The sequence below is a fragment of the Spodoptera frugiperda genome, chromosome 26 (assembly GCF_023101765.2).
Source record: "Spodoptera frugiperda isolate SF20-4 chromosome 26, AGI-APGP_CSIRO_Sfru_2.0, whole genome shotgun sequence".
Classification (NCBI taxonomy): domain Eukaryota; kingdom Metazoa; phylum Arthropoda; class Insecta; order Lepidoptera; family Noctuidae; genus Spodoptera; species Spodoptera frugiperda.
The window spans coordinates 9,012,721-9,040,607 of record NC_064237.1 but is presented as its reverse complement, the minus strand read 5'-3'; the positions used below and the strand labels follow the sequence as shown (position 1 = coordinate 9,040,607).

Below are 27,887 nucleotides of genomic sequence, written 5' to 3'. Positions count from 1 at the left end.
GTAGATATGGAATAACTTAAGCAATATATTATATTTTCTGATTACAAATTATGCGTTGCGTTTCGTTGTGTAAGTAAGGTTACCGGAGGCCCAATTACCTCCCTTCCTAATCCCCGATTCCCCAACAACCCTTAAATTCCTAACTTAATTTCCATCAGGTGATCCGTTTACTCGTTTGCCGGGTTATACCATAAAAAAATACATTCACCCTTTTTCTTTAGACTTGTGTTATAATAACACTACTCTACAAAAAAATGGGTATGGAGCGCAACATAAAGCTGAGTACTAAATTCTGGTTAAACCGATATCGCTAAAGCCAAATCTGATGCCCAAATTTTTCCATCACGTCAGGATTTTCTGTTATTGTACATTCTTTTTTTTACTGTTTTCAGGGCTATTTTGTGGTTTGGTAATGTAAAAATTTAAAAAATAATAATTAATTACAAATATTTTTTAATTAATTACAATAAACCTGACCAAATCTATAGTAAAAAGCCAAAACCAAAGAATCAGGTGGATTTTTTCTTTGCGTATGGCGATTTTCTTTTATAATCAAGGTCAGTTTCTCTCATGAGGAACCAACAATGATCTCCCAACATCCCTGGATCCCATCGACCTTGGTATCGTTGTTCCATAGTAATGATGTCCTGATGGAACCTTTCCCCCTGTTCATCACTCACAGCTCCTAAGTTTTGCGGGAAAAAATCCAAATGAGAATGCAGGAAATGGATTTTTAACGACATTCTGCAGCCCATTTTTTGGTAATTTTTTAATAAGTCTGTAACGATTTGTTCATAATTTTCTGATTTTATATTTCCCAAAAATTGCCTAATGATACATTTCAGTGAGTTCCAAGCATTTAATTCAATGTCGTTGAGTTTTTTTTCAAAATCTGTATCTTTCATAAGTTTGCGTATTTGTGGGCCCACAAAAATGCCTTCCTTTAATTTGGCGTCGCTTAGTTTTGGAAAAATTGTTTTTAAATATTGAAAAGCCGGGCCTTCCTTATTGAGAGCTTTTACAAAATTTTTAACGAGTCCAAGTTTAATGTGCAAAGGAGGAAGAAGCACGTCTTTTGGATCAACAAGTGGGATATATTTTACATTTTCTTTCCCCGGTACAAACGATTGTCTTTCTGGCCATTCTTTAACAGTATAGTGTTTCTGGGTTGCTCTGCTATCCCAAAGACAAAGAAAACAACAGTATTTGGTGAAACCCCCCTGAAGTCCAAGCAACAAACCAATGACTTTTAAATCTCCACATAATTGCCACTTAAAACGATCGTAGTTTATCGATTTAAGGATAAGCGCCATACTCTCGTAAGTTTCTTTCATATCGATCGCGTAGGCCACAGGAACTGAAGGCTTTGTGTTACCATTGTGTAACAGCACTGCTTTGAGACTGGATTTCGACGAGTCCACAAACAATCTCCACTCATTGGCTTCATGTTTAATGCCTAAACTCACCATCAAACCATCTGGATCTATGCAGTAACACAATTTGTTTTCAGCCCTAAAAAATGTTGACAAATGTTTATTACGGTCTCTAAATACACTTATCTTTGTATCTTTCGCTAAAAGATTCCATTGTTGTAATCTGGATCCTAAAAGTTCAGCATGTTGTTTGGACAGATTAAGATCGCGGACTAAGTCGTTTAGTTCAGGCTGTTCTATCAAATGGGGTTCTCTACTTCTATCATCATAAGATGGAACAAACGATGAAGCTGTATCTAAAGATGCCTCGGAAACGATTTCCATTGCCACTGGAGGAACTGGTATCGGTAACTCTTCGCTATGTGGAAGCGGTCTTGTAGCTGAAGAAGTGTCGGGATAAACAATGTTACCTTTGTTTTTTCTTGAAAAGCCCACGACATTTGTTAAGCAGAAGTAACAGTCCACATCATGGCTAGTAGGCTCACGCCAGATCATTGGGACAGCAAATGGCATTGAAGAACGCTTTCCATTCATCCAGTTACTTAAATTTGCAATACACGTAACACAACATCGGTGAGGTGCCCATTCTTTGTCTTGGTGACCGATAGTAAAACCAAAATAACTCTCGTATAACATCTTAACATTTTCACTGATTACTCTTCTTTGTGTAGAAGTTGTAAACGAGCCACATATAAAACAAAATGAATCTGCAGAATTAACACAAGTACGTTTAGCGATTTTAGCCATTTTGAACTAAAAAAAGTAAAAAGCTACTCGAATTCACCGAGAACAGCACACGGAAAAGAGTTAAATAACAAGTGACAATGCGTAATAAACGATTATGGACATTTATTTTAGTATCTACCCTCAATAAGAAACTAAAATGGTTCGAATCGTATTTAATTTGGGCGTATACCATACGTTTACATTAATAATAATAAAAAAAAAACCTGACGTGTAGGAGACTTTTGGTGATTATATTCGTTATCAGTAATGTTTAACTAGACAGAAAGTAAATGCAGTTACTCTGTTGCGAAATTTTGTAGAGTAGTGTAATTAATCTACAATGTGATAGGGGCGAGACTTCTAACCCGTTAAGGCCGAGTTCTACACCTAATTTTATCGACAAAAGTCGGGGGTCGAAGTGGTCGAATCCCCTCCCCTAAAAGTTATGGCTATTTTAATATTCTTTTTACTTTTTTTAATATCAAAGGTTGTATGCGTCGTAGAAACAAAAAAAAACGACTAACGGTACCTAATAACCTTGGCTAACTAATTCATTACTTTTTTCATATGTTTGATAATGTTTTGGTGAGAAAAAAAATCATTTGTGAATTATTTTTACCGAAAAAATCACTATTTTTCAATATTTTCAATTAGGGGTTCAACCCCCCATATTATTATTTTTGTCGATAAAATTAGATGTAGTACTCAGCCTTAACGGGTTAGAAGTCCCACGCCTATCACATTGTATACGTACTAATATTATAAAGCTGAAGAGTTTGTTTGTTTGTTTGAACACGCTAATCCCTGGAACTACTGGTCCGAATTGAATAATTCTTTTTGTGTTGGATAGTGCATTTATCGAGGAAGGCTATAGGCTATAAAACATCACGCTATGACCAATAGGAGCCGAGCAGAGCGGGTGAAACCGCGTGGAAGTAGCTAGTTGAAGATAAAACTGAAATATTTTCTTAATAAAAACTTGCAATAAGTAAGTAGTGACTCCACTCCAATCCAATTACCAGTTCTCGTAGATTTATTCAGAAACGTGGCACTACTTTATTAATTCTTCCCCTTATAGAATAGTTGAGAAAATAAAGTAACTAACGAAATTCAAATAATAGGAACGGGCGGGGAACGGATCTCCGCATAATTAATCCGGATGCTGCACTATTAATTAGAGGAGTTTTTCTTCGTCAGGACGAGGATTAAGGCCGGCGAGACTTCAGTAATTGCCAGCGGCGGAACTGTTTTTATTTAAACGACTTCGCAAAAATTTCTTCTCCTGCTTTCGCTTCACTCCGCTGCGTTCGCTACTCGCTACTATTATTGTGCCGGAATGAGTTTGGATGAACATCTTGTGATAAGACCTTGCGACTCCAAGTTTCTGGTCTTACATAAAATTTATTCAAAAAAATACAATTTTTGTAACAAGCATTAATCGATGTACTTATTCTAAATTATACTAAGCGCATTTCCAAACACTAACAGCCTTTAAGTACCCGCAGTTGAACAAATGCCTCTTCTCGTAAAGTTGGAGACAAATAAATAAAAAAAAACATTAATAATAGGGTCAAAAATGATCCTAACACATCACATCTGTAGTGGTCCAAATGCCCACGAGCGGTTCTGATCACTTACCATCAGTCAGCCCAAATCAAGCCTCCAACCCCATAAAAAACATACCTAACGGAATCTAATTAAAAAGCCTTATAAAATCCCGATATCCTATCCACGCGATCATGACATGACGTACCTACTTACCTACGTATTTTATCACTTTATCAGCGAATCGTCCCACTCATCGATTGTCAGTAACGAAGCAATCGTCTAGGGCCATCCATCAGCAACCCGGGACTTAATCAAACATCTCAAAGGGCAATGTTGCCGCCAGTAACAATTACACTGAATGAACTGGTATCTGTCGATAATTTCAGCTGTATATTATCATTGTTTAAACCCATCTGATTATGTCGTGGTGACCCGCAGATTAAAGACCGCTTCTCATGCATAAGAGTGCGGTTTCGAAACCTATCAACGGCAAGCGACCAATGTGACTTTTTCCGCATTTTATATACTTTCTAAGATCATTTCTAGATACCACTGACAAATGATGAATTAGTCTGTCACATCATTGCACGTTCAATATTTGCAGCGATTGGACAAAAAATCTTCCTACGTTTGCGACATATGGTGAGCAAATAAGTGATAACCGCCATTGGGCAGATTGTGGCAAACTGGTGATGTCGTTACTTACATGCTTCCTAAAGCACAATTGAAACAATAATCTGAGATAATGTAACCTAAACATTTATTTTTCCTCTGTACATCTCTCCATGCACTGAGAATGAGTCTTGAATCTGTTCTGGTTTCCTCCACAGCCTCCGTACAGGAAAACTTTGCACTCATTCTCGTTAATGTCGTAATAGTACCTTAAAAGAAGTAGATAATATGTAACGGTTAGTTAATATTAGGTCCCTAGGTCCCTTCCGGCCGGAGCTGCGGACTGCCTAGCGGGTTTACCGGGGCTCCGGCTCGAAAAGCAGGAGTAGGAACGGGATGGTTTTGGTCAGTGACACTCCCTCTCGCCTCGCTCAAGGCGAAGTCGTTGGATGATTTCGGAGAGCTTTCTTTAGAAAATTTTAAGGTGGGAGAAAAATTTTAACTTTAAGGATAAGAAATAATGAGTTAAATAATTTCAATACTCACCTTTGTGTCAAAGTCATGCATAGTCCAGCATTAGGTTGTAAATCGCAGAATGGTGTTTTTTCCGTTTCTTTTATTGCCATTAAGGCTGAACCTAAAATCATATAAATAAAGAAAAATCTTTACTGGACGTAAGCTTTCACATAAGGATTCCCTATGTCAAGGTTTCCTAAACTATGGGTTACCCGTTGGTGGGTCGCAAGCTAATTTTTTGTGGGCCTTGTCTATAGAAAAAGGCACTAATCAACCGTTCTGTATTTTATTATTCATATTGATAACGGTTTAATTCTCAGAAGGTGGGTCCTGAGTTTAGGAACTTAATTTAGATAGGTCGTAGTCCAGACGACTTTGGGACTTGGGAATCACCTACCCAATGTCATCCAAGTTGAATTCTTCATACGTACTCTTCTATATCGAAGTTAAACCTGCTAAGCTGTCCAATGTATAATGGTATAAGAAAATAGAGTATTTGAAAAGCAGGTGTAGCAACGGGGTGGTTTTTAGTCAGTAAGAGTCTGACACTCCCTCTCGAATCGCCGAAAGTGGAAGAAGAAATTGGATGAGTTTCCCACTCAAAAAAATAAATAAAACATACAATGGAACGTATGTGTACCTTTACAGTGGCGTTCGCAGTCAATCAAGGTCGGGAAATTGTTCTTATTGCCGTCACATCCCGAAAAAGTGAATGACTGACATGCATCCAACTGCGCATTATAGTAGAAGCTGCAATTAAACAGGATCTTAGTGGATACTTACGCCTATAAATATTTACACTTTAAAACAGAAAGAGAAAAGCAAAAAAGACTAACCTTCCTCTTGGCGATCCCACCTTCGCCCTGTAAAACAATTACCAATTCTCTGTAATACTAAAGAATAATCTTAATCTCAATCGTAACGTGATAAAGTCTATTAACTCACTTTTCTTCTGCAGTACATGTACCAACTTTAGGCTGCAACTGACACCAAACATCCCATTTCCATACAGCCTTTAAGTTACCTACAACAAGACAATAGTGGCAACTATTTGTATTATAAAGGTCCTTTTTTAATGGAACAAGCCCGCCACAACCTCCCAAACCGCTGCAACTCCTATAAGCCAGGATCTATAGTAGATACAACCATGACAACACCGGAACACTGAAGTCCGGCGCGTCTCAGGGACATGAATGACTATCTTGGTTCCCGCAAAGAAATAAATCAGAAGATATTACTAGAGGAGAAGAAAAAGATCGTATAAAGGTCCTTTTTGAAGACAATGACTATCTTCTCTCTCTTTTAATTGTTTTAACTTTATCAACAAGAACAGATAAATAGTCTTATGGGCAATCATTACTGCCCATGGACCCCCATACCACCACAAAAAAGGAGAAGTGGGACAAACCTGGACTTGTTGAAAACTATCTAATGACGGTTTGCAGACATCATAATCGGTAATAACCGAGGTCGCAAAATGCAAATAAAAAAGAAATTCTAACGTTTCCACGCTTTAAAAGGAATCCATCTATACAGATCGAGTAATCGATGGTGACAAGACTATAAAAGATAACAAAATCACTTGGATTAACAGAGGATTTACTAAAATAAAAGTAGATACTGACTTCTCCTCCCTGGTTGCTGGCCGCGGAGTGGGTTCACCGGTGTATTGAACTCATCTAAGGCCATATCGATTCTTCTGTACGAACTGCTGGGCTTCGGTGAAACATAAGCGTACGTCTTCGCTGTAGTCAGCGTTGTAGAATAATCATCCCCAGAAAAATCTTCATTTGAACATACACCCAACACGACCAAAATTATAAAAACATAAAGATTTTTAATTTCAAAAATACGTTTTCCCATCTTTTATTAACTATGTGACAGGTACTGTAGCATGAAAATATATTTTAAGCGTAGAATTTATATCGTCATAAACCAGTTATCGCTCGCGCACAGCGAAATGATACGTTTTTGTATATTTACTTACCTATTTAAGTTTAAAATGTGCGCAAAAGGTTAGTAAAATAGCATACTGAACAAATAGTTTTTAGATGCCTATAACTTGCGGTAAACGCTACACATGGCTCTATTTGCGTTAAAAATAAGTAACTTGCTACACATTTTCATTGTGAAATTATTGAGCAATCCTAAATCTACTCTCGGATTGAGAAGAATGTAGCTGACTGTATAATGCGACACCGCGACAGAACAGTAATGATAATGATTATTTGTCCGTTACCAGCACATTGCAACGTTTGATCGGCAAGCAGAATGTTTGCTGATCTAATGGCATTTTCAATTTGCATTCAAATTCCTGAGCTCGCATTGCTGAGCTCCGCGGGAGGGGGCGGGATGCCGGCAACGTTGGATACTCGAATGCTCCAATGCCCGAATCGGATTAACGCTAACGACGCACCATTCTGTATGACCGCCGCAGTCGACCGCATTCCCGCCGTGTCCTGTGCGACACTGATAAACTGTTGCAGGATCCCTAGCCTCACTCATTAAATTCCCCTGCTTGCCGACCGATTTATCACCGTAATAAAAATCAATACTCATTTAAGGTGGGTGTGTGCATCCGTAATCAGTAATGTGCATGCATATACCTACGGACTCTATTGGAAGGATCCTTAACGGGTGATATCCAGGTGCGGAGTATCCAGGAGAGGTGGCTGCTGAAGAATGAGAAGTTCAATATTTTCCACGTGTAGGTATGAGTACTTAATACATTCAAAAAGACAAAAACTCCATCCAAAGTGCGATATAGTGATATCTATTACTTGAATTATGTCTAATATCTACCTACATATTAAAAGTTAGGTACTTTTAATATAAAATTACTCTTGGATATAATGTAGAATATAGTATATTAGAGACAATAGATCTCATCACAAGCTCTATCGATGTTGCAAATTAGCATTCCCCGAGGAGAATCCTAATGAGAAATGTAATTTCGAGAAAGCAGATAGCTCTTCACAAAGCTTTTTAAATGTACAATTCCGAGCTGTAGGATTAATTACTATAGTTTTTCATCCCGTCTAGTCCGTCGTCGGTCGACGGAAGGCAGGATTACGAAAGGATTCCGCCGGCGACGATTAATAATTAATTGTCATTACGGTTATGGCTGCAAAGCCAATTGCCTCGCAGACTTAGCGGGATTATTTAATCTTTACGTCTGATGAAGTGGCCAATGTATTGCCTGTATCGAAGCCGATTAGCTAGGTAAGTAGTTAGGTATATCAACGATGCTTCGTTCGTTTGTGAGCGGGCATTATTGATTTCGAGACAGAAACACTAAATACCTAGACAAGATAGGTGCGTAAGTATTGTTTAGGTACCTATAGATAGTTAAGCTTATTGTAGTTCCTATAGTTTATGATGAAGAACTAGGTACCTACACGCTGAATAGTTGTAGTTATAGGTATAGCTATGTGCTTATTACCTAGTTTGACAGAAAATAAAGTAAAACCAGGAAAGATTTTTAAAATTAATCTTTTCAACCTCGGCCAACAGGATTGTGTCAGAACCACTCAGGTCCATTTCTTCCATTATAGCAATGACAGCCAGTATAAACCAACAAAATTCAGGATAATGAATGGACCGCCTTATTCCCAGCGTAATATAATGTAAAAACAGCGACGGTAGCAAAATAAAAGCAGACAGGCAGCCGCATAAAAATTCAATCATTTCGAAAGCTTCGCTAAGATTTGTAGGCTGAAGCCAGAGAGGATTTAAATGAAATTACGACATTGTTCCGAGCGACGGCGGGCGTCGATGGACGGCCTGATGCTTGTAAATTGTAAATTAAAAATATACCTATATTAATCGCTTAGATTTATGAGCTTTGTTCCAGGAGCTGTAATTAATATTGTTTGTTAAACATTATATATATTTAATCATGGAAAAGCCAATATCTACCTAACCTAGCTACGTATAGTAAGTATTTGTTCCGTTTTAGTATCGACCTACACATTAAACATTATTATGAGTTTTATTAGGTACCGTTACTTTTATAGAAAGTAGGTATATAGTTAGGTACCTACCTACCTACCTGTTATATGTTATTACATAGGTACGAATAAGCCTTGAATTCTAATTTGTGCCTAAAATATGAAAGTAAAAACTTCGGTAGTCGGTACCTACTACATTTATAAAAGCCCTCAACACTAGCTCAATAGGTCCCTACTAAGGTGTTAACAAAGGCATTGTCCTCTTTGTCGTAAAGCGTAAACAGAAACTCGTCGCTATTTTTGTAGTCAAGCCTAAAAGCCTTTTACCGTAAATGATATACGGCTTCCAATATCCTAAAATATCGGACGCATATCGCGTTGATTGATCCCAATCGTCTATTTAATCGGGACGCGTGAAAGTGCGGTCGAGGATGTGATATTTCGTTACAGATAACTTACGATTTTCTGTCACCGAATTTCCTTTTTCCTTAATACATTATTATCTAGTTTGTGTGTAAGTAAATATGTAGATAATGTATAGATATTGATATTTATGTAGTCATCTTATGTCTCACGGGTAGGCAGACATTACTGAGTGCCACCTACTACGACCCTTCCAATAGTCGGTAGTTAGTTAGCTATTCTTACCTACCTACTTCTTTAGCTTCCATTCATGTATCTAGTCTCTTCAGATGTATAGGTACGATTAGTACCTACCAATCCAGTGGTCCGGTTTTGCGGTCAATTAGTAAATACGTTATAACATCAGGCTTCTTAATTCCCAAAGGATTAAACAGAGGTGCACATACGGTGTTAAGTGACATCTTCTTTTCGCCAAATTATGAAGCCACCTATGTGATAGGATAGGTGAGCCTATTTATAGACACGGGGTAAAATCAAACTCCATCTGCAGACGTGCAGGTACTAACGAAGCTTCAGCCATCCTAGCACCTGTTCATGAGATACGTAGCGTAATACAGTGTGAATAGGGATCGAGAGGTGAATAGGGACAGAAGAGAGGTGAATTGGTACAGGGAAATTCTTCATAGTATCTATTCACCCCTCTTCTGTCTATTCACCTCTCGATCCATATTCACCCCGTTTTACCGTAGTGACAGACAGACAGGCAGGAAAGAGGAAAGATACGTTTGGCTTGAAGGTTTTGTTTTTTTTTCGACCCATTAAATGTAGTCTACTACAAAATCCTAGAATTTTCATTTCGCAAATTCCCAGTGTAGTCCCTCAGTTCACTAACATCAAATAATGTGGGTAGGGACTGATTTCATTTCATGATGACCATTTCTACCAGAAGATTGCCATTTGGTGACCAGAGTGGACCTTCCTAAGCTGCGTGTTTGACCAGATTGCATTGTTAGATCTAAATCCAATCTTTCCTTGAGTAGACATCGCGGGAATCGAACCCAGAATTCAAGTTGCAGAATAGATCATTACAAATCTGTAGTCTCCGATGTTTAAAGGTGCCTCCTATTTGAAATGAGCCGCTCAACTGTTTGATCTAAAAGGAGTCTTCGGGAAGAAAATCACATTACTGTAGAACCAATCAAATCTCTTGCTTCCAAGGCTTTTTGTTGAAAGATTTCAAAATCTAATAAAATTCTGTTGATGGTAATTTTTTACTTTCGTGAGACATACTAAATTAATTGTTATGTTTTTCTCCTTATTCACGTAAACATTTAACGAGGAACTCGATTAGTATCAGACAGAGTAATAGCGCGACAATCGCCACCTCGTGTCGCAACATGCTACCTCTGATTATGAGCCACTAGCATGGCTTGAAACTAGTGGAATTCCTCGTCAAATAATTACCTAAGCCGAAAGACATAATAATTAATATGCAAAATGTGAGGACACCTGTTTGTTGTCTAATTGCACGTTCAGCTACGTGCTCAGTGTTAGTGCAATACTACTTTTTGATTAAAAATATTTTCGTTAAGTATAAATCATTTGTTAATATTAGAATTCTCTTGTTCTAGTGGAACAAGAACCTAAGGCTGGAGCCAGGAGCAGTGCAAGATATTTTTAATCAGCTCCAAGTATAAATTATATTCATTCCCAATTCCCATTCACCTGCAAAAAATAAAGTGTCATCCATGGACCGGACTGGTAACATACACACTCGAGGGAGCCATTTTCAAAACAAACCAAATAAAACAAATATAGGATTATATTCAATGAAACATTCAAATCCAACATAACAAACATTGGGATACTTTCAATGTTTGCACAAGCTGTATACAGACTCGCCTACACAACTGCTTCGAACCTAGTAAAATAGCTCAATATGTGAAACAATTAATAGACTATAATCCCATTTGCCATTTTATTATCGACGGCATGTATCAGCTACTAAGCCACTATGTTTCTAAGTTCTTTCAATATACCTCAAACCATGTTAATGAAAATAGCGCAACCAACACACAATGTTAACATAAAATTAACGATTTGAACAGAAACATTAGAAGGAACACAATCGACGGAAACATCGCTTGCACTCATAGACAACAGAGATATACTCGAGATGTGAAGTTACCTTCTCCAGACACGAAATAAAAACTAAAAAGGGTATAAATTAAATTAAGTATTATCATTTCAAACCACTAAAAATGTCTTAAAACGTCTAAGGCATCTTTACGAAAACTTATTGTATTTTTTTCTTAATTTATTACATCATATATATACATAATTTCGACATAATCATTTATTTAAAAACGTAACATATCTCTGGCAGGTCAAGTATAAAATTAAACAGTAACATTATATAAAGTTATACTTTCAGGAAATAGATTCACTCTTACTATGTATAATAACCATTTCTAAGATTAATATAATATAGTAATTAAGAGCCACGTACTCGCATTTGTATTTTCACGAAACATGTAGTGAATAACATTCCTCCAAAAAGTATAATTTTACAATGGATTTCTCAATGGAAAGATTCTGATTTAACCAATTATTAAATAGTAACATGTAGACCGCTTCAGATCGCTCGGACGCTTTTAGCCAGAATTAACAATACAGTGCTAACGTTATTCTATATGTGCAAATAAACCTAGTGTACAGTTGAGGCCGCTACTCGCTACGCCTTGTCGCGGTACTATATTAGACTAATTGATATTGCTTTAGCCCCAAACATACACGTAGGTGTTGGCAATTCGACAATCAATAAAACATTTTAGACTTTAGTATATAATATACTCCAATAATTTCTATAAAAACAGATTACACATGAAGTTTTAGCGAGTGTCTTTTAACATTATTTTTATAGAAAAGCACAAACCCAGACATGATTGTCGTTTGTAAAGGTATGTGCAGCAGCTATGTACAGGCTTCACTAATATTTATTATCACAATACCATCATTGTAGATACAAAACCAATTCTTTTACTCTATTCAAATTCATTTGACAGTCATGGTCATAGTTCAAGATTTCTCCATGATGCAAAAAAATGGACGCAACATGTCAAGCAAATATATGTTACATGTAAATTGGTACAAAATTAATTAATGGGGGGTATATGTAAAGCGTATGTCGTTTATCACCATATTTTTCTATTTTGGAAGTTATAATAACTTTGAATATTAATTAAACTATTAATATCATGCATTTCATCCAACTCGATTACTATGTTCAACATTTATAATAAAATAGTATTTTTAACAATACAAGCTTCTCAGAACTTTGCTGTCACAAGGAACGATCAGCAAGCCGCTTTAACTGTAAATACTTCTTTATATTACACTAGTTTGTTAATATAGTTAATCAAACAAGCGTCAACACACAGAGGCACATTTTATTACTATTCAAATTCATGTCTAAATAATGTTTCTTGTATACTCCGTGAAAATGCTTTACATTGCCGAATCACCCCAGACGACCGCGCTGCTCGACTGAGCGAGGCTGGGACAGTTGGCACAACCTTCGAGGCGACTCGCGATCTTGCCTCTGCCTCGTTCAACCAACAGCTTTCATTAAACTAATATAAAAAACAACTGTAGACATGTCAGTATGTACGGGAGGCCACGTGGTTCACTCACTGGTTTAGGGGAGACGTGTTTCACAGTCTGAGCGACGCCCGCGCGCCGACTAAATGTGTTCAGAAACAAACAGGTCGCCACGGTATACGCAAACTATCTACAAGAAAACTACGTGACCAAGCCGTTGCATTCGTTTGTATGATAGCGGCCACGTTCAGTTTAATTTCATTATTACTGTTTACTCAACTCGTTTCCCAAATGATCAAGTTTAAGTCTATTAATGCCACAGATTTAACAAAATAATATATAGTGTTATACAAACATGAAAAAAATAGAATAACATAATACTCGAATGGATCACTTTACCAGCAAAACTTCTCCTGCTTCCGTGACAACTCTAATATTAAACGACGGCCATTAAAAATAAAGTTAGAAATAATCATAAAAGCATTTCCTAGCTTGACTATTCTATGGCCTGCGTCTACTCCACGTGAACAGGATCAGTTTCCTTCTTAGAATAAATAGGGCAGTAAAGAAAGTCAAATATTGGTGTTAGCGATGCATATAACTATATAAATAAGGCTATTAAGTTGCGTACCCAGGCGACAGTAACACGGCACAAGCGCGTGCACAAAGTTAACGTTACATTTATCTGTAATAGAAGAAGCCAAATAAATGACAACGTGGAGGAAGAGAGAAAGTAAGAGTACAGGGCGTGCGGGGCGCGGGGCGCGGGCGTAGTGTCGCGGTGTGTCGAACTAGCGGGCTGGGCGCGCCCGACCGGCCAACCAGGGAGCGCACGTGATGGCTCAGTTGTATATCTTGATCGCCTTCTCTAGGTAGTTGACGCGGGATCGCTTCGGCGTCTTGTTGATATGCTCCAGCCCGAGCCACGGCCGGGCCGTCGCGTCTGGAAGGGACAGATCTATATTATATTTTAGCACACATTCCATTAAGGATTGGATCTATTGTAATCAATAATTTTGAAGTTGAATAGTTTCCAAACATGTTCAGTGTTGTTGTGTGCAGTAATTGATACTCACTCGCGTTACTACTTGGCCTGAAGTCATAAATGTTTATTGTCGCTCCTTCACTTATGTAGTTAGGTCTGCCGTTTGTCACTATAGCGAAATTGTACTGGAAAAATAGAAAGGCGATTATAGTTTCAGGTATAAAAACAGCAGTACATTGTATTCAGTATATGTATGTATCTAATATTTACCTTTTCCCATTCCTTATCAGGTATGTCGAGTTTTTTCTGCAGCCGGTCCTTGACGGCCTGGAAGGGCTCGTTGTGTTTGACGCGCGTGTAGAAGGGGATGCCAAATGTCGCGTACACCTGCTTGTGGAAGTGGGCACACGGCACTATGATCTCGTCGTCCTGGAAACGTTCAAATAACAATATTATAATTCGTGTAACAAGTTTAAAAAGTATTAGTGTAAGTACTAATTTATATATCTTTTAATTGTATCACATTTCTATGTTAATTAAAGTTCTAAACGACAGTCGTTCTACAATCGTTATTGTGGTCTCGTCTACGACTTTGACTTTATGATTTCTTCCCGGTATCACTAGCGCTCAGGACAAACTTTTATTACCATACAATTATTTTAAATATAAATCGAACTCGTATTACGTGATGCCATCAACATCTTTTTAATTTTTTTTATTCTATGAGTCAACTTACCGCTAAGTTGACCTCGTCTCTAGGTACTTCCTCTATTCTATATAGTCTGGGCGGCGATATGGTGACTTGGTCGAGAGTCAGGTCAGGATCGGGCCCCGGTAATACTTTGTGACACGACACCTCCACGATCCTTAATCTGGATACAAACAACATATTTATTAGTCACCATCTATATACTTGTTGTCATACAAATAACATTAAATAGGAACTCAGAGACCTATAGTAAATAAAACAAGGGAACAAATAGGGAACAAAACTAAAGGACAAATACTTTTGTTTAAGTCTTTGACTGCCAATAGAAAACGGCAAATCCTCCGCTAATGTCGGTCACGGGTGACCACCACGGCGTTCAATGTGTTAAATATAGAATAAATACATTGCACGATGTAGTAAAATGAGTAATAAAATGATATTCACACAATGTTTATAAATACGCAATGCTACTCACGTTCCCGAACCGTCCGGTGACATTTCCACGACCTTAGCTGCCTCTTGTAAAATATCTGACACCTTACCACCTTTATTTGGATATAAAATTAATTCCTTATCTTCTTTATAATTTGGACCAACCTGTAAAAATGAGAGGTAACTTTTAAAGACTTCAATTTTCATCCCATTTTCTTGTATGTAACACGTAATTAAAAGATTTTAGCAAAGCGACGTGATTTGCTAGACAAAAATTCTCTACACAAAAACAAATATTAAAACTTTAAGACCTTAGACAGTAATTTCAAATTCTAGTAAAAAAAGTATTTGTGAAAGATACCATTCATCAGAAAAAAAGTACATTGTAATATATTTTAGCAAAAAAAAATGCAACTTACCCATAAACATTTAAACTGTTTTTTGTTATCCAATTCATTAACTTTAATAGATAATATCTGGTAGAACAACTTCTTAGGGCACTTTGGTTTACAGTACACTAACAAATCCTTAAGTATTCCGTCGTATGAGTATCTGAGTGGAAGTCCCGGGGTGTCCTTGTAGCTGCAACAAGTTTAAATGTAGTTGATCATAACTAGTCAAGACAAAACGAACATTTAAATCGTAACCATAAAAATAAAGGTTATACTGATTCCAAATTCTAAGGGACTTTGTTCAAAGAAAACATCTTTACCCATCGTCACACCTTTATCCCTAAAGGGGGCAAATCATTAAATGACTTATACCGCCTTGGACGAGGCAATGTAACCCACTTTTCACTGACTAAAAACTCCCATGTAATAGGGGTACTCTTGTCATATACTGGGCATAATTCCAGACTCAGTAAACATCTTTCTCCTGGTATTTTTCTATTTTTGGGTTAGCCTTGTATTTTAATCACATTGGACTGAATGCCAGTATTTTATACACAACCTTTCTACTACTTGCTAAGAACAAGCTCTTAGGTAAATTATATTTAATATGTAGTTTTAATATATCAAAATACTAACTTTTGACACTTAAAGAACTGTATTAAGTAGGGGTCGACGTTGAGTCTCTGTCCGACTGCTCTCGCCATCTGGTCGTAACGCATCTGCATCGACAACTCCATAGTAAACCTGTACCACACATCACAACATAATATTATAGAGCATTCTACAATAAAACTTACAACAATAAGTAATTACAATATACAGGAAATACTAAAAGTTAATTTTTATAATAATATACATTAATCTTGATATAGGGACACACTATCAAGTATGTATCAACAACTACTACAACAAAAACTGACGAACTTACATCACATGTTCAGTACAAATCTTGAAAATTAACTCTATAATAAGTTCGATTGCAAATTAAACCATTATATCATTAGTCATAAGATTCAATTCAGCATGTCTGTCTGATAGAAACATAGATATATCTCACCCAGGGTCGTTAGGGACAGTCTTATCCACAAATTGCACCTCGACCTTGTAGAAGATGTACTTGAAGTAGTCCTGACAGGTTGGCAGCTCCAGGTCCTCGTGTCGATGGTCAGCGCGCTCGAAAACGATGATGTCGCCGTCCATCAGCTCGTCCAATACCTGGCCGCGTGCACACGACTCAACCCGAGGGTAGCCCGCCTTATGCCCTCCCTCCAGAGTTTGTGGCGTATACCAACATGCATGTATCGTGTCATTACTTATCTTGTGTCACTACTACTACTGTGATGCTGACATTTTTTATCATTTTAATACTCCTCTATTCACATTGATCGAGTTCATTCATTCAAGAACACAATGGCTATGAATTTCGCACGCTTTTTAGAACTTTTGCGTGTTCAATTGTTATGCAAATTACGTAAGTTACATCGTAAATTATAGAGGTATGCAAAGTAATAAAATTGAGCAAGCTTGAATAAGACATTACGATTTGGGCTCAAAGTAATAAAATCACTTAGATTGTAATAAAGATACGGCAATATAATGTAATAAATGCGAAATCAAAGACTTTTGGTTCGATTTGAGCTCAAATAATATCTGTTAGGCTCAATAATCACAGCGTATATTGTAAAATTACTTTAAAAAAATGATACATGTTCGTATACAACACAATTCTTTGGAGGGATGACGTAAGGTGATAGAAGTAACTCAGCATAATAAGAAGCAAGTGGCTTGTGATCGAATGATGAGTCACTCAAGTTTATATTAATAAGACCGAGACTAATAAACTATGCACACACTTGGTTTGGTATTATTCTTTCGACATACTAATACTTTATTAGTACGATAACAATAATATTTGTTTAGCACACACGTGTATTGCTCTCGGTTTTATTATATTTAAATTCTATTCAGTAATTCGATAGACATTTCATAATAAATCTTCCAAAAAGTGTATGTTTAGTCAATTTTAGATTTACGCAAATTACTGAATATAATTTCTCATGTGTGGGGAAAAGAGTATAGATAGATGTGTTGTGATTGAAAAAGCTTTATGTTAGAATGATATAAATTAATATGTATAAGTAAGTGAATAAGCTGATAAATATGATATAAATACAAGGCACTGTTCAGAGAATGAGTTTATTTAAGTTTTAGTTTGTGTTTTGGAATTAAAAATGGTTAAACATCTGTTATGGGTTTTCCGCAACTAAAATAGAAGTGGCCTTGAAGGAAGCTTGATGACGGCGTGTTTTTTTTTTGAACAGAAATGTTAAATCGCAAGCCTGTTTTTATACTACACTGATGAATGTTATATTATAATGATTTATTAACTATATGATCCCAATAACCACAGTAAAGCTATCGTATGGAAAAAAACAGCGAATGTAAGAGAAAATTAAAAGAAGCAAATTTCTGAACAGTGCGACGTGAAATTACATAATATAATGATATGGTAATAAATAAATAACTATTTAAATACTATACCTGAGCCAGCAATACCTGAATGGGGGATCAAACTAGAACTAAAATCGATCGTAACATTACACTATTTAAACCTAACCATGTATAGAGACAAATAAAATACATTTTACATAGAATTAAGAACTTTTTGGGGCAATCAATCATATACACATATAGATAACTTTATATAGAAGAACAATCAATTATCTAAATACATAGTTGCTTGGGAAGATATTTGTGTAGTAAAGACTTATGTCTAGAGTATATTTCAGTGGGATAAAACTGATAAATAATACCTTTTCAAGAGGTTCGCTGTAGTTGTTGATTTTCTCAACAAAGTCTGGCTTGATCTCTTCGTATAGAACGAGTGGTGTGTCAGGTGGGAACCCTGGAAAGAAGGAAGAATGGAAAGTTACTAAAAAATAACGTAACTTTTATTTATGATCCCGGCATTACCCAACAGGGATTCACATCACATTGCGGTCAAAAATAGTAACTTCATAAGCACACATACATATGACGTCATTCCTAATTTCGTCTGCCCTTAAACACGTGTTTTTTAGGTACAAAAGGTATAAAACTCTTTTTTTTATGGGACATGCCGGCAATCGAGCTGACGTATTACCTGATGGTAAGCAATCGCCGCCGCCCATGGACACTTGAAACACCAGAGGCTTTACAAGTGCGTTACCGGCTTTTTGGGAGTTAGGAATTTAAGGGTTGTTGTTCGGGAATGGGGATGGGGAAGATTGGGAAGGGGGGATTGCCGGTAACCTCACTCACACAACGAAACACAACGCAAGCGTTGTTTCACGTCGGTTTTCTGTGAGGCCTGGTATTACTCCGGTCGAGCCGGCCCATTCGTGCCCAAGCATGGCTCTCCCACACTTAAGTGTAGTGTAGTGTCTTAGTATCGAGTATCGTATACTAGGTTTTGAATACAAATAACTAGAAAAAAACCTTTTAATCGTGAAATCAATACAAATGAATAATTTACGAGTCACGATAGGATAGTTCAACGACCTAAAAGGCTTGTTATTGACAATAGAATCAATAGATTATTATATTGCGGTAAAACATTAGACTTAAGGCCATGGGTATATAAATTTGACTGCATGATTGGCGTAGTTGCTGCACGACTGGAGGCCAATAAACTTGTAGATGGGGTGTATTCAGCATAGAACAATTCACATATTGTTGTTCTATATTTGTGTGTTACATACATAATTATATGCGAAACCATGACGCAATATATCCTATAATAATTGTTAAATTGTATTTCTAATTATTGTACCGTTTGATTACGAATTGAAAGACTGAAACTCGAATTAAGGATAGATTGAAGCAATAAATGTTTAATAGTATAGCACCATAAAATGACTTTAGTGTATCTTTTAACATCACTAATGTACAAAGATATACTAAAGTCATTTTAGTAGTGCTACTGCAACCACAATATAGTCCTCTCACATGACATTTAATTATTATTTAACGAGCTTTGCTATTAATTAAAAACACCATTCATCACTCTAGGAAACCTCTACTTCTGTATAAAAAAAGAGTAATTTATTTACCTGCACGCTTATTAAGTATAGGAATAAGATCCGCGGGCTTGCTGGCGATCGGCAAGTAATGGTGCCCGCAGTAGTGTATGCGCTTCTGTTTAGGGTCGTAGAACTTGAAGAACAACACCACATCATTCTCCTTGTCGAAGGTCGGGAGCGCGCTGAAGCCGGAGTCAGGAGGTAACATCTCCAAGAATATGTTCCACGGGTTCATGTTCTCGGAGACGTCTGACACAGTCTTGTGTTGGTCGTTGACTATGTCTAGGCAAGTCGGTCTGCATGTCTGTAAAGATTAGTGTGATGTAGCAAGTCTTTGTTTCAATGGTGTTAGAATTTGATAAAAAGAAATCATAGTACAAAGAATTCATGTTTAACTCTAGAGTAATGGGGCAAGAGTGGCTGCACGACGCTGATGAGTATGAGCCTCTAGAGTAGCTTGAAACTAGTCTAGTTATCTCGTCAAACAGTAACGGGAGTAAACTATAAAATGTATTATGTACTATATGTCTCACGACAGTAATAATATCAAGAATCATCTAGAGGATGTTTCTTGATATTATTACGTTTCTTGATGTTTCTTGATAATATCAAGAATCATCTAGAGGATGTTTCTTGATATTATTACTTGCATCTAAGGTGGTAGGTAAAACTTAGTACAAATATCAAAAATCTCTTGAGTCATGCTATATGAGATGACTCATGCCACTTGGGACTGGCAATAATATAGCCAAAACTAAACAGTTGTTGCTTTACCTGGTTAGAACGCGCACTGAAAGGCCACGGCCTGAGCTGCTTGAGTGGATACTTGAAGTTCTCAGCTAACATCTCCATAAGCTCAGCAACAGTGGCCTGCTTTCTAACGCGGAACACGCGGTAGTGGGCACGCTCCGGATCATATAAATCGTTACCCTGGTGACCGTCAAACGCCTCCTCTAGGACTACATTCACATTCATGTACAAATGAGCTTCGTTGCGCTCCTTGCGACGAATCTGTTGAAGGAAATTTTGGTTATTTTAGTTCAAGGTCCAATATTCTCAAAATTCGAGTCCATCATTGTAGACTATGGGCCCCTGGAGTGGTTTGAAACTAGTCGATTCATTACGTCAAACAGATACGTTAGTGAACCGAAGATCAAAGTTAATTCTCAAAGTTTCGACACCAAAATGGCTAGGCTTAGTACTGTGACTGTGAGATTATAATATTTTGTTTTTGGCTAAATCTAAGTCATTATTCAACTTACAGTTTCAATTCTCTTTTCTTCAGCCAGCCTTTCGCTCAGCTCCGTAGGAATATCTGCCTGAGTCACCTCTTGCAAAACAGTCTTCAACTGTGAGTCCCTAAAAAGATAAATCATGATCAATTCGAAAAGACACCTATAGTTAACGCTTTTCAAAAGTATTCCTTGTGTCGTAAGATCAACGACTATATTGACCACCACACTTAACCATCTCTTAATTATAAGGTACTTGGCTTGACGTTACTCCTAAACTAACCCCTTGTACTGTTAGGGGTCACTTACAGATTGGTGTAAATCAAGATTGTCGTTAAATGCTTTAACTTAGCTTCCTTAAATTTTGGAGAAGTTGGTGGAAACAGGCATAAGATTCGTATTCTTATAATATATGCAGCTATTTCTTTACCTTATATAAACCAACATGTATGCGTTGGTGCAGTGACGGACAGTCAACGTCATGTCCTCGTCGTGTCCACCGTAGTTGTACTCTATGGCTTCCTGCTTGGTACAACGTGATACCACGTCATCGTCGAACTTACACCACTGGTGAATACAAAAAAAAAGTAATTTTAAAGACTGTTATGTGAAATCTTAGTAGTCAGTTAGTTAGTTAGTTAGTTATAAGTCACTCATTAATTTATAAATGACTTTCCTTATTGTTTACATCTTGTCGAAAATATTTTATTGTAAATGATTCACTAAACATTTGCTATGCTAAAAAAACAAGATGAATCATTTTGTTTATGTTCATTTGAGTTACAAATTGGAAAATTTATGGACAAATCATTTTGTTGAATAAGCTAAATAGCCAGTATAAACAATAAATACGAAAATTGCATGCTTATAATTTGAGTTAAATTAATTTCTCACCTTGCCATCACCCTTGGGGTTGATGAAGACTACGTAGTGCCCACCGTGGTTGTCTCCTGAGTGGACCAGTACAGCGTGTAGTGTGTAGTCGGCTGGGGTCTCGGGTTTCTCTTGTAGGTACGCATCTAAGTTGATATGTTCATAGAACTCAAACCTAAAGGAAAAAAGTTAATATTTAATTTTTAAAATATGATAATGGGCCAAAATGGCAGTGATGATATCAATGTTTCATTGGTCGAAATGATTAATCGATCTCTGTCTAAACTCCTTGATTCGATTCAAGAATTAATGTCTCAAACCCATAGCAATTCTAACATTTCGATTTGAAATCGGTTTTTAATTTCGGTCGATTCTATATCGGTTCTTGATGAGTCATAGCATTTAGTGACTTCACAACAAAAATAGTTTAAAATACGAACTAACTATTTAAAGTTCACTTGGGACTTGTAAGATGAATAGGTTCATCATATTTTTCACAAAAATTATGGTTTTGACAAAACTTACCTATCATTAAACTTGACTGAGCTATCGGTGATGGGATCATACTGGAACCGCATGAGGTGTAAATGGAGCACGGGAGGGAATGACGCAAAGATCACTCCCTTCTCCGCCTCCTGGAGACCATGCTCTCCGGCGTCGTATTTATTCTCACCATCCAGGGTCTCTGTGCTGATGTAGTCTTTGAACGATTCATCGACTGGAATAAACAAATATCAATGGATTAGTGTTTATCTATTAACTAACTGCACCGTTCACATATCGGCTGGACTAACAGGTGCTGTACAAAATGTCAGTTTCTCTATGGAATAATTCTTTGTGTGACTCACTGGTAGAGAATATCATATGACAAGTACATCTAATGGATTGGGCAATTATTATTTTAGTACAAATACTAAGTTTCTAAGAAAAAGGTTGCAGTAAGCCGCAATATACAGGCCACCTCTAACTGCTGACAAAGGTAGTTTAACAGTGGAACCTTGTGTATGATTTCATTATAATATTGCTTTAAATAATATTGCTTTAAATAAATAGAGAGTAGATACTCACTGTTCTTTTTCCCTTTAATATTAAGTTGAATATCGTAAAACGTTTCGACACGCGTGCTGGAGACGTTCACGTTCTTGCACTTGATGTACGACGTCATTTTGCCCTCGAACAGGCGAGGGACTGTTCCTTCCACGCATGTACCCTTCATTTTACTTTCCAATTTATCTAACAATACCTGTAAGGAAACATTGTTTCTTTACTACGTGAATACTATGTATTAAACAGAAAACGATCGTATGAAGAAACTATTTCTTCATTGATCATATAATCATGAATATATCATATTCGAGATATCAAAGTCGGGTAATTCATCTAGTTGCAGAATGAAAATAATACTTATTTTGAATTTCTGCAACTCGTCCTACATGTGGGACGAGTTGATGAGTCACCCTCATAGTATTGCATGCTCTATTCTATCAGCCGCGTAAAACGTTTAGGTACATTGTTTCTCAGACAGATAGGAACACTTACCCTAAGAAACTCCTGCACATCATGCTGCATAAAAGAGTCAAGTGTCTCCCATCCAAAACTCTTTGTAAGCTTCTTCGTGCCAACTGGCTTATCGGAAAACTGAAGCTCGTAGAAAACTCTTTGCAGTGCCAGAGCCACAGACCTATATAAACAGAAAAATATAAGTAGCTTAATTCCTATATTCATCGTATTAGCTTTGCCGACTTTCGAGCAGATCTAAACGGATTTCCAGGTATTAGAACGACCTTCAACATAAATTAGTCAGACGATTATATCAATATGTATGTATACTAGAATAGATAGGACAGATAACTAAAACATTTACCTGGTACTATCGTCAGATTCTGTGGGCATCTTGTAAACAGCTTTACGTAGTTGATTTGTAAAATATAAAGTTTGTAACAACGAATTCATGTAGCACGTCGCGCCTTGGTTCTTGAGACCTAGAATAAACATGAAGCTCTTTTAGCAACGGCGCCAACATTTCAATTTGAAATCGGCGGAATTTTGCATGTGTAATCATTTGGTTTGATCGGTTTACTTGTACAATACGAATACACCAACATGCGAAATCAAATTAATTTACGCCTTAATTTAAGTAGAATAAAGTTCTTTTTGAATTGGTCTCAAGTCATTCCAGAAGCATGCTAATGACGTGACACACGTGTATTTATTCCACAATACTCACCGACATAACCGGTATGTTTCTTCGAGTCCCAAGAGACACCGTGAGGTGCTTCGGCGGTCACGTGCACTTCCAACGTGATTGCGTCGTCCTTTATGTAACCCTTCTCGGGATCCAATACGTCGTTCCAAGCCATGAAGTGGGAGAAACCCCAATCGTTTTCTTTGCTGAAGATTTTTATATGAAATATATTATATACAACATTCGAAGATAGAAGTAACTACAACTATGAGCATTAATATCTGGCAGAAAGATTTTCTTAAGACAAAAAAAAACATGCTGTAGTAAATATAAGAAAATTGAACTTCACATGCTAGTTTTTACAAAAAAATTAAGTTTCCTAACTAGCCCTTGGCAAAACATCTCCCTTGATATAACCAGGCAAAAACTGAAAAATAAATCAACAAACCTATAAAACAAGTGTTGAATCTTCCTAAAGAAGGGTTCGGTATCTGGCTTGTGGGAGATTAGTCTTAACTCTGCCATAGCATAGCATGACCAACTCGAAGACTCACTCTCCCCATTACACTGAAGGAAGAATCCTAGCGACTTCTGCTGTTGTCGGTCGGGTGAGGGCGCTTGTCTCGGCATCACCATTATCTTCCACGGTAAGTTCCGGACGTAGCACGCCGGCGACAGTACGGAATCTTTCAAGTTCCTGAAGTTCTGTACCGTGAAGCGGAATGTCGTTTCTGACCGCGCCTCATCATCCTCCATCTCGGTGTCGAGACAAGCCAGCTGTGGACGTAAACATCATGCTAATACTACTCCATACATTATGTTAATTTACTTTTAAAAATTATCTCTAAAATAGTACTTTCTCTTATATTACGTTCTGAATTTCATTTCAGTCATGAATATCAGTGGTACAAATAAAACTAAAACATTGTCCCAATTTATGACAACTATTAAGGAGTGTGGTTGAAAGTCATGAAGATAGATACCTATATCAAGAAATAGAAGGGCCATTACGAGGCGAATGTGCGATGGTATCTTACAAATGGATCATATACAGTGCGACGTGGGCGACACAAGACATAGCTACATGTTCATTCAACATTCAATGTAGAACTACTATATTATTCAGAGACCAAGAATCGCAAATGTTCGCACATTACTTTTATAGACACGCGAAAACGTGATACTAGTATTATCTGATAATTTAGAACCCAGTATCTGTTTATCAGACCTTACTTTGAGATTCAAATGTGCCTATATCTCTTTTACACAGACATTTGGTTTTCAATGAGGAAAATAGCCAAACAACTTTGTAGATCTCTGAGAAACTGATGAGTTGGAATGTTTGTAAATAAATGTCTAAATAGGGCTATAAAACTTGTGGTTTTATTCCTACTTTGACTAGACAATAGATGTGAGTTTCTCTTAGACTAGAGAAGACATGTCATTTTTTTTTCTTATTAGAAAATTTTTAATATGGAGGTTTAAAGATAATAAAATACTATAGTTTTGTTCTATTCCTTATTAGATTACTGTATAAGGGTCTCAGTCAGTGTCATAGTTTTCACAGTAAGATTCATACTATACATCTTGAAATTCTCACCGGCATGTCTGAAGATGTGGTCTCCTGATTCTTCATAACCTCGCCCATGACTACTTCGCCGTTGGGACCTTTCATAAGTTCGTCGTCCCAGGTCTTGTCAGTGACAGCGTCTACAGTTTCCACTGCAAAAAAAGAACATAATACACATTATTAATGGAACCATTCAAACACATGACATTGACTAAAGATACACAATCATGTAATCTATCCTCCTGATATCAATTTCATAGGTGAATGACATTGAAGAACATTTTCTTACAATATTCATAAAAATAAGTCTACATTATGTAAACAAAAAACAGATGTTTTGTGTAGGAAATTAGCTGTCTTATTAGAACATTTTTCATAAAAAAGATTTTGGAAAAACCTCAATATGTGTTCAGAACAGGAGTTTACAAATGTTACCTCTATTTGATTTGGATGTGCAGCACACTAAAGTAAACTTAACAATTAAAATAAAATACAGCAACTAAGCAGGAGAAACAAATCTGTCCATTGTTTTACAGATATGAATTTTGACATTTATTCACTGTCAACCTGACAAAGCATTTAGAGGAAAATTATTTTGTACAACCAGGATTTTTATGTGCAAACTCTTTGAAGTTATATCCACAACACAATTTGTAAATAACTTATGACTCTGATTAAAATCATGGAAATAAATATTGATTTTTTTGGTAAAACAACTCTAGACAAATACACATCACATGGTCTAAGCCACTTCAATAGAAGTTATAGTTACACTAAGTTCTTATCAAACATTTTAAACTTACAAGTGCTTATCACTCATTCATGCTAGTTATCAATAAGTAATCAAAGTAAGGAACTGAATTCAAGTTCAAAGTGAATACATGAACATGAACAACCTTCTAAACAGAATAAAGACTTAGAATGAACAAACACAAAATACTTGTGCTTATCTACACTACAAAATGATAAAAGATAAATCAATAAATTCTTATAGCATATCATGAGGATTTTTGACATAACAACTTTGTTTATTTTTATGTTTTCTATTAATCCTCCCCAGTTGGCAGTGGTGCACATTCATTCATCCATGTAAAGATCACATTGACATTTAAACACTCTGAGGTTACCAGTACTTCAGTATAAATACACCCCCATTATAGCTATCCATAGTAAAAAAAAACATTTATAAAGCAAAGAAATAAACAACTCTAATATTTAACAGCATTCCAACCAAATTCAATAATGCTAAACATATCAAACATTCATCTTGACAAAGATATTCTATAATTAGATATTTTTGTTTCACACTCAGACAGCGACTTGCACTTTTGAAACAAAGAAAGCTACACACCAATTCAAATAAGTAAACACATGAATACACATTTTAATCTCAGCTTTACACTGCTGATAATCAATTGGCACTACACATAAATTAATACTTTGTCAATTTACTGAATACATTTTGAGGTTATGTGGGGTAATCTGGTTAACAAATAAGTTCAATAACACTCGTAAATCCGCGTACTAAGCAATTATAAACGAGATATGACGAGTGTTCGATTTTTGGGTGTAATTAGATTCTACCTACACAATACGGGAGAAAAAACATAGATTGCAATGTAAATATTGTGACATCACTAACCATCTTGAGTCTCCATCTCCTCCACCTGATTAACATTGGAGTCGTGCTGATGCTGCCTGTCCGGTGCAGGCGTGTGGTTCATGTTAGCCGGGCGCGCCACGGGGGACTCTCGCCCACTACTCTTGGTTATTTCCTGAACAAATATTCCACCATAAGAATAGACTGTACGCTCACAGCTTATTCGCACTTATGACGTCCGAACTCCGATTACTGCACTTCACGTACCTCTAACGCTAGGGGATTGCTCCCTTTGAACTTGGTAATTATCCGAACTTTTCTCATCAACTCTGGTACCCTGCGTAGGTGGGTTTTTATTTTTCTTCCACGTAATGCTGTTAATTTTCAAATATGTTTACTAGCGGCGCGGACGATGTCTGCAAATTTCAACACAAGGGCCCGATAATAGATAGGAACGCTAATAGCACATTCCTAATCTTATATTCATTGCCAGGAGTAATAGATCACTCTGTTGTCTAGCGGTAAAACAGCAATATTCTACAGCGTATCCGGGAAAAGACTTATTTTCGCGAAAATAAACAAAATGGTGGATGTTAATTTAATTTCTGGCTTCGGATGTGTGGCCCGGTTTGATCGACGAATGCACCATTTTATCATTCTCTCACATTCACCATAGTGCTGTGCACATTGTTAACTATTTTCGGTTATTCATCTGAAATATTTTCAAAAAATGTCCAGATAATTTTATTTTCTTTTCAATGTAATCAAACAATAATAGAAATAAATATAAATAAAATTAAATACTCCATATTTTATACCATAATATACGTAGACCATTAAAATATATCTTAGAAATCGGTCTTATATTTTTGTAGGATCCACATCCTCCTACATCCTATTGCTTGATTTAATTTTACATAATCGCATTTTATAATATGTTTGATTATGCTTTTTATAACAATTTAATCGAAAAATCGATTATTATCTCATTATCGGTTTTTCGATTTGCCAACGTTTTATATAATCTGTGAATGTTAAATGCTGCTATGGCAAAAAATATATATTAAATTATCGTTAAAAAAGTTGGAGCTCGTATTATT

The 27,887-nt window shown here is 36.6% G+C and overlaps 2 protein-coding genes across 14 annotated transcripts; both read right to left on the bottom strand.

Annotated features, from left to right (window-relative positions):
• Positions 1-4,445: 4,445 nt before the first annotated feature.
• Positions 4,446-6,834, bottom strand: LOC126912521 (boophilin-G2-like). Its single transcript, XM_050705016.1, has 6 exons — positions 6,461-6,834; positions 5,781-5,859; positions 5,672-5,698; positions 5,476-5,585; positions 4,866-4,956; positions 4,446-4,588 (listed from the first exon to the last, which is right to left on the bottom strand). The coding sequence occupies exons 1-6, from the start codon at positions 6,696-6,698 to the stop codon at positions 4,468-4,470; spliced, it is 666 nt and encodes a 221-aa protein (XP_050560973.1). The 5' UTR covers positions 6,699-6,834; the 3' UTR covers positions 4,446-4,467.
• Positions 6,835-10,952: 4,118 nt separating this feature from the next.
• LOC126912510 (ubiquitin carboxyl-terminal hydrolase 7-like) lies at positions 10,953-27,455 on the bottom strand. 13 transcript variants are annotated; one of them, XM_050704953.1, is made up of 24 exons: positions 27,055-27,455; positions 26,830-26,962; positions 25,218-25,339; positions 24,066-24,394; positions 23,660-23,823; positions 23,297-23,414; positions 22,972-23,113; positions 22,501-22,675; positions 21,958-22,150; positions 21,454-21,607; positions 20,990-21,126; positions 20,590-20,686; positions 20,102-20,338; positions 19,358-19,631; positions 18,080-18,171; positions 17,808-17,822; positions 16,324-16,481; positions 15,903-16,010; positions 15,294-15,459; positions 14,918-15,039; positions 14,470-14,605; positions 14,004-14,162; positions 13,825-13,918; positions 10,953-13,706 (listed from the first exon to the last, which is right to left on the bottom strand). In XM_050704953.1, the coding sequence occupies exons 1-24, from the start codon at positions 27,109-27,111 to the stop codon at positions 13,591-13,593; spliced, it is 3,498 nt and encodes a 1,165-aa protein (XP_050560910.1). In that variant the 5' UTR covers positions 27,112-27,455; the 3' UTR covers positions 10,953-13,590. The 13 variants fall into 13 exon arrangements, with proteins under 13 accessions (XP_050560910.1, XP_050560913.1, XP_050560911.1 ...); XM_050704956.1 differs by having other exon boundaries at positions 10,953-13,691; XM_050704954.1 differs by having other exon boundaries at positions 15,294-15,456.
• Positions 27,456-27,887: the final 432 nt, after the last annotated feature.

Coding starts and splice junctions, on each gene's coding strand:
- LOC126912521 (XM_050705016.1), bottom strand. CDS start 6,698: ATGGGAAAACGTATTTTTGAAATTAAAAATCTTTATGTTTTTATAATT. Junction 5,699..5,780: donor ACATGTACTGCAGAAGAAAA/GTGAGTTAATAG, acceptor ATTGTTTTACAG/GGCGAAGGTGGGATCGCCAA. Junction 5,586..5,671: donor GTGGGATCGCCAAGAGGAAG/GTTAGTCTTTTT, acceptor GTTTAATTGCAG/CTTCTACTATAATGCGCAGT.
- LOC126912510 (XM_050704953.1), bottom strand. CDS start 27,111: ATGAGAAAAGTTCGGATAATTACCAAGTTCAAAGGGAGCAATCCCCTA. Junction 24,395..25,217: donor CCACATCTTCAGACATGCCG/GTGAGAATTTCA, acceptor TTACGTCCACAG/CTGGCTTGTCTCGACACCGA. Junction 23,824..24,065: donor ATTCAACACTTGTTTTATAG/GTTTGTTGATTT, acceptor AAAAATCTTCAG/CAAAGAAAACGATTGGGGTT.